This window comes from Sinocyclocheilus grahami, unplaced genomic scaffold (assembly GCF_001515645.1).
Source record: "Sinocyclocheilus grahami isolate Dianchi unplaced genomic scaffold, SAMN03320097.WGS_v1.1 scaffold358.1, whole genome shotgun sequence".
NCBI classification, from domain to species: Eukaryota; Metazoa; Chordata; class Actinopteri; order Cypriniformes; family Cyprinidae; genus Sinocyclocheilus; species Sinocyclocheilus grahami.
In genome coordinates this window covers 236,195-243,301 of record NW_015505537.1, presented here as the reverse complement: position 1 = coordinate 243,301, position 7,107 = coordinate 236,195, and the positions used below count along the sequence as shown (strand labels likewise).

Genomic DNA, 7,107 nt, shown 5'->3' with positions numbered 1-7,107 from the left:
GGACAATATTTGGCCGAGATACAACTATTTGCAAATCTGGAAACTGAGGGTGCAAAAAAATCAAAATATTGAAAAAAATTGCCTTTAAAGTTGTCCAAATGAAGTTCTTAGCTGTGCATATTACTAATCAAAAATTAAGTTTTAATATATTTACAGTAGGAAATTTACAAAATATCTTCATGGAACATGATCTTTACTTAATATCCTAATGATTTTTGGCATAAAAGAAAAATTGATAATTTTGACCCATACAATGTATTTTTGGCTATTGCTACAAATATACCCCAGAGACTTAAGACTGCTTTTGTGGTCCATGGTCACATATATTAAAATAGAAAACAGTTATTTTAAATTGTAATCATTATTTTACAATATTACTGTTTTTACTGTATTTGATCAAATAAATGCAGCCTTGTTTGTGCTTAAGTTTTTCTTCAAAAACATAAAACAAAAAATCTTACTGACCCCAAACTTTTGAATGGTACTGTATAATTTCTTTTTACTGTGCATTGTAAAATTATATATAATAATGTGACATTTGTAATATAAATGTCATCCTGACATTTAGGTCTTCGTATTCAGCATTTCATACCCTCGCTTACAGTCCATAACCTGCCATCAGTATCACAATTATTCACTTTAGAGTTAGTATGTGGCATACAGAGTACCATGTCCGTGACAACGTAAGTCAGATGAGTTGGTGTTGACACAGCTGGAGGTATTTTTCACCATTGTTGGCAGCTTAAATCAAGTCTTTCTTCTCCTTTTTCGGAAACACTTTGATGTTAAAACACTACTCATACCTGAGCATGTTCATGGTGCCGCACCTGGCATTAAACTAAATGCACAAAGCGAGGTGCAGTCACACAATACAGAGAAAAGAAAGCGGAAGAAACAAGAAGCCAAGAGAAAGGGTAGAATAGAGAAAATGAGAGACATTGTCCACAAAGATGTTTCAATTGTTTGTTAAAACACAAGCATGACGTTTCAAAGAATCCATCATGTAAGATGCATTCTTAGTTGGTCCCAGTGGGAATAAACAGTGTCACATTTGACACTCACAGAACTGATTTATGAAGCCTAGAGTTACTGAGCGGAAGTGATTTTTCCCCCAATGCCTTTCGTTGATTCTGTTTACACAGGGAACGTCTTGGTTACGTATGTAACCCTCGTTCCCTGAAGGAGTGAACGGAGACGTCACGTCGGAGGACCCATTTCAGTTTTTTTTTTCCTGCTACGAATTTCATCAGCAAATTAAATTGTTTTCTTGACTAATGACACGACCTTACTAGAAGTCATGCAATTACATTCAATTTTACAGCATGAATCAGACAGATAAAATATCCAGTTCTCCCTTCAACACGCTCCTACAAAATGATACTGGTGTACTCTGAGCAAATCAGAAATTAATTTGGTTATTTGAGTGTGTGTGTCCTACCAGATTTGACAGCAGATAATGAGCTGAGAGAAGTAAACAGTTATTTAATGGATCACCTAATTACCAATAACAGTAATTAAAAGCCAACAAGATGATGTTACTTGTGTTCTGTTGTTTTTCCCAGGTCGAAACTATGCGCAAAAGGAGCCAATGCTTCCTCTTCCATCAGCTCAGAGGTCAGACCCATTTCAGTTTTTTTTTTCCTGCTACGAATTTCATCAGCAAATTAAATTGTTTTCTTGACTAATGACACGACCTTACTAGAAGTCATGCAATTACATTCAATTTTACAGCATGAATCAGACAGCATGAATCCAGTTCTCCCTTCAACACGCTCCTACAAAATGATACTGGTGTACTCTGAGCAAATCAGAAATGAATTTGGTTATTTGAGTGTGTGTGTCCTACCAGATTTGACAGCAGATAATGAGCTGAAAGAAGTAAACAGTTATTTAATGGATCACCTAATTACCAATAACAGTAATTAAAAGCCAACCAGATGATGTTACTTGTGTTCTGTTGTTCTTCCCAGGTCGAAACTATGCGCAAAAGGAGCCAATGCTTCCTCTTCCATCAGCTCAGAGGTAAACAGTCATCATATGTTCTTCTTTCAGATGGACCCCACCTTCATGAAAGATGAGGAGGAGTTTGTACTGCATTCAGGGTCCAAAATGTTTCCCCACACTTGGCAATGTCGGGTGAATTGATTAAATGTACCATCCATAAATGATGCATATTGGGCATGAAACTGAAATTAAAATGTATTTTGGATACAAAATATTGCGTATAAATTATTTTAAGCTTTATTATTTAAATTCTAAAAATTACTCCTTGCATATTATATATTTAAATGCGTGTCTGCGTGTGTGTGTGTGTGTGTGTGTGTGTGTAGATAAGCAGACTTGATCTCTCACAGAAAATGTGAATGCACAGTGATTTTGTGCTGTCATTTGCTGCTTTGGCGGCTGATTATTTTGGTATAAATAATGTGAGCTATTGTGTTGTAGGTTCCAGAAGGAGTGCTAAATTCAGCGGCAGATGTGAGTGAACTGCAGATGGTTTCTCCCAATCACTTGGAGCAGCAGCCGGGAACAGTGAACAACAACAACAACCGTTCCCTCAACAGCAGTCTGTCCCATACAGGTGCTTAGTGTCTCTTTATGGTCCCACTGCCTCATTCTGTTTTCCCTTCCACATCACTCTCTCTCTCTCTCTCCCTCCTCTTCGCTCTCCCCCAGATGGATTGTTTTCTTCATTGATGTTGTCAGATGAAGGAAGCTTTGGGGTCACTGGGTATTTTGGTGAAGCTGTGGAGTTCATTTGTCCCCTTTCTGAACCTATACATTGAGATTAATTAGTCTTTTCTAGGAACAGACAAAGGCTAAATTACTGTAATTCAAAAACAGTATAACAAGACTACCAGAGCTCCATTATGGGGTAGATTGCAGAAAAATTAATTTCCTCCTGTGTTCAAAGCACATGGAAGTAATTATAAAACAATATAATTGTTAAAAGAAGTTTTTTAATCTTAAATGAAACCTGTTCAATGTAAACAATGTAAATAAATAACAATCCATTTAAAAACAGACGTGTCTCTACTGAAACAACAGAAGGTGCATTTTGAACCTTTAATTTTTTATGCAAATGTGTATGTGAAATAATAATAATAATGTGAAAATTATGTGAGGTTTCTCACTAAATAGGGACACAAGTGGTGCACTTTCTGTAGAAACTATGCAAATAGAATCAGGAAAAAAATCACAGACAGAACGTTTGATGTTCTGTTTAGTGTGTAATGAATATTTACTTCTTCTTAAAAACAAATATATGAAGTCACAATCTCATAATGAGAAGTCAAGATCTTAATGCAGTAAGGGGCACTTAAGAGGGACATTGGCTTTACACTAAGCTCTAAATCTCAAATCGCCCCCTTTCTTTAGCTTAGTCCAATTGTACCAGCTAGAGAGTTGAAATGTTTCCATTTAACCTTCAAATAAGCACCAGGTCACTGAGTTGTTTTTTTTTTTTTTTTTTGAGACTATGACAAATTATTAAGTTTTTAATTAAAAGCTTAAGACAAATTATTCAGCTTTAGATATTCGTCTTAACCTGAAGTATCTAAAGTAATTTTTATAAATATGACATTCCATATGTTCACTGTTATGTGCTCTGAAGGGTCTTCAGTAAATGGAGCATGTGACGTGTCAGAGAAGGCCGCTCTAGAGCAGTTCTCCAGTGGTCTGACTGAATTAGAATTAGGCACAGATGAGGTTTTTGTCATCTCCTCTGCACCCAACTCAGCCCAACTGCCCTTCTCTCCACATACTGTGAGTATCTGATTCTTCTGTGCATTGCTACATTCAGAAATGGATGAGAAACATTGATATCTTTTGTATATGCACTACCATTCAAAAGTGTAGGGTGAAAAACAATATTGTGAAATATTATTAAAGTTTTTAAAAACTATTTTAATAAACTTAAAAATGCAATTAATTCCTTTAAAGTTATTACTCTAGTCTTCAGTGTCACATGATCCTTCCGGAATCTAATGTACTGACTTGGTTCTTAAAAAAAAAAAAAAATCTTAACAAGAGAAAATCTTTTGAATGTATGTAAATACAAACTTTTGAATGTATTTGTGTAATATTTGTTCACATTAAAATATTAAACCCAGTAGCTTTTATTTTAATAAAAAAACAAGCACACTTTTCAAGCAGAATGTTTCATGAAATTTAAGTTATAAAACATTAGATATTAAAAATTGGATTAAAGGCTTTTTTTAACATTATTTGTATATTTTTTATTACATTTGAAAGTTCCTGTGTTGTTCACATTTCTTATTTTATGCATGTCTTATATTTATTTATTTTTCATTCTCATCTTCATTTCTCTTATTTAATTATTTTTTTATATTTATTTTTAAGTGTAATACAGTAACCAGTGATGACAAATGATTTTGTCCTGATGTGCAACAAAAAAGGGTTTATCAAAGTTTCTCCATTAGGAACAGTGAGGGAAACCGATTTCATACATCCACTGAAATCACAAAATAAAGTATGATTAAGTGATTTAAAGTGACGTTTGTTTTGAATAAATGTCCAGCGCATTATTTTTTTCAGATGCCACCTGGTTTGATTGTCTAATGCAACGTGTTCACATACTTTTGAGGGTCACTCTGCTATCTTTTAAATGTATATTATTTATGTAAATATGGTGCTTTTATTGCTCTGCTAGTACTAGAAGAGATACTCTGTTTACTTTTGCTTTGTTGTTTCAAGTGTTCTTGATGACACTGAGTTGTTTTCAGCTTGAATAGCTGGTGCAGTGTAGTGCGCTGATGGATGCCAAGCTTCATGGTGTGTGGTGATGTTCTGGATGAGGGGCAGAGAACTAGCTCTTCACTAGAGGCTGCTGGGATGCGGAGACTCTGGCAGCCGGAGGGGAGCTGGCTCGCTAATAGCTCTGCCTAATGAATGCTATCTGCCTGTAGCCAATTTCCCAGCTCAGCTCTGTGTGCTTCTGTGCAAGTGTGTGGTCCATGCTGCTTTGGCTCTGAAATGTGGCATGAAAAATTTGCCAAGCTGTGGCATCCGAGGAGGTTTGAGAAGAATCAAAAACCTGCATCTCTGGTGTCCGGCTGCGTTTCTGCTCGCTGTTTGGCGCTGTAGGTTCTTTATCCTTTTTTGTTTTTGCCTTCACCCCACAACCGGACAATTTGGTATTGTTTTGGTTAAAAATATGAAACCGTGCCAGAACAGCTCAAGATTAATTCCGGCATAATACTCATATAGTCGAGGAGATTGAGGAGAGACCACCTCCCCCCCTCCCCCCCCCACACACACGATTGTAAAGCGCTTTGGGTGTACAACAATACACAATAAAGCTCTATATAAATGCATCATTCATTCATTCATTCAAACATGGGGAGCTGTTGGAGATCATGTGTGAGGACTGTCATGATGAGAAAAGCCCTTCTGATACTCACCCACACGCTGCACATGTGCGATTAACAGCTGACTGACACATTTGGAGGTCTTTGCCTGTCGTGGACCCCAGTCTCTGCCGCGGTGCCTGAAGCTGCTCAAGAGAAGGGGAGAAATTCTTTTCAATCTTACTAAAGCAACTCCTGAAGCAGCAGCTGGTCTCTCTGTATATAGATTCCCTGACTTCTCAGATTCATACTGCACTGAAAGCTTGAAATCCAAGCCAAATTCTTACATTTATTAGTTTTATCATTGATGCAAGTTTATTCATTATAAAATTTAATTTTGAGCCATTTTTGGCCATTTATGAAGCTCAAATTATTTAGTTTCTGAATGGGTCCAGTGGGGGAACTTTGTAAGCCGCTTTCCTGCCTGATTAATTGTATTATCAAGCTAATAACAGTGGTATTATAGATTATGTTGTGCAATGTTAGTGGTTTCCTGTTTTCGCAATTATTTGGAATTTCCCCCCTTTTTTGTTTTTGTTTTGAGATTTCCTTTTTGGTGTATTTTGTGTTTGTATTTTTTTTCCTTGTTGTAACTTAATTGTAAGTCTGTTAAATGAATAAATGTAAATGTAAATAACAATTTGATAAAAAAAAATACAGTAAAATCAGTAATATTGTGAAATATTATTACAACTTAAGTTCTATTTTATTGATTTTTGTTTTAGTAATTTATTTGTGTTGGCAAAACTGAATTTTCAGCTGCCATTAATAGCATTTATTTGAAATGAAAATATATTTTGTCTTTATTGTCATGTTTCGTTAATGGAATGCATCCTTGCAAAAAAAGTGTTGTTGTTGTTTTTTAAGATGCAGTCATGTTGACAAAAGAGATGAGTTTTTCAGCTGTCGCTTGAAAATTGTCAGGAATTCAGCATTCTGGTTGGGGGTGGGAAGATCATTCCACCATTCAGGAATGGTGAACGACAGAGGGATTTTTTTAGTGTTTGTCAGTTGTACAGGACCTACTTCTAAATTAGTTCTGTCTTTTATAGCAACGAGAGCGTTTTCTGAGGCACAGTGACACGGGACCCAGCCGTCCCTTTGACTGGCCGACTCCAGACCAAGCACTGCCTTCTGTGACAAAGAGCAGCCAGGCCGGATCGACAAACAGCACACGACCACGAGCATGGAGTGTCCGAACCTTCCAGGATCTCCTTCCTCCTCTTCCTCAACTCCATAAGAAATGGTGCAGCTGGAACTCTACCAGCCCATTCACCAAGCTGGTGGACAGTGTGAGTATTGATGCAGAAGGCATTTTTATCACATGTAGCTCACAAAAATATGATTAAAAGTTCATTAGTGAAATATTTAAAGACCATGTGCTTTTTATACTTTTTTTTATGCAACTGTAAAAAAAATAATAATAATAAGAATGACAACCTATCATGCAGACACATAAATGTGCTCCTAATGATGTCCATGGTCTTCTTCATCATAACATTCATCATAATTTTTTTTCCCTTAGGACTCTTTAATTCATTCAAGTACACAAGCACAGGTGGTGGCAAAAAAGTGTTTTTGGTACAACAATACAACACACACACACACACACACACACACACACACACACACACACACATATATATATATATATATATATATACTGTATATAGGCAAGGTAAGTTTATTTGTTTATTTCACACACACACACACATATATATATATTGCTTTTTTAAAT

At 36.0% G+C, this 7,107-nt stretch overlaps 1 protein-coding gene across 1 annotated transcript in view; it reads left to right on the top strand.

The window, feature by feature from the left end:
* LOC107548941 (uncharacterized) overlaps positions 1 to 7,107 on the top strand; it is a 30,463-nt gene that overhangs the window by 18,463 nt on the left and 4,893 nt on the right. The window contains exons 3-6 of the mRNA XM_016229813.1: positions 1,971 to 2,022; positions 2,446 to 2,581; positions 3,614 to 3,765; positions 6,422 to 6,661. Coding sequence (XP_016085299.1) covers positions 1,971 to 2,022; positions 2,446 to 2,581; positions 3,614 to 3,765; positions 6,422 to 6,661 — 580 coding nt within the window. The remainder of the gene's footprint in view (positions 1 to 1,970; positions 2,023 to 2,445; positions 2,582 to 3,613; positions 3,766 to 6,421; positions 6,662 to 7,107) is intronic.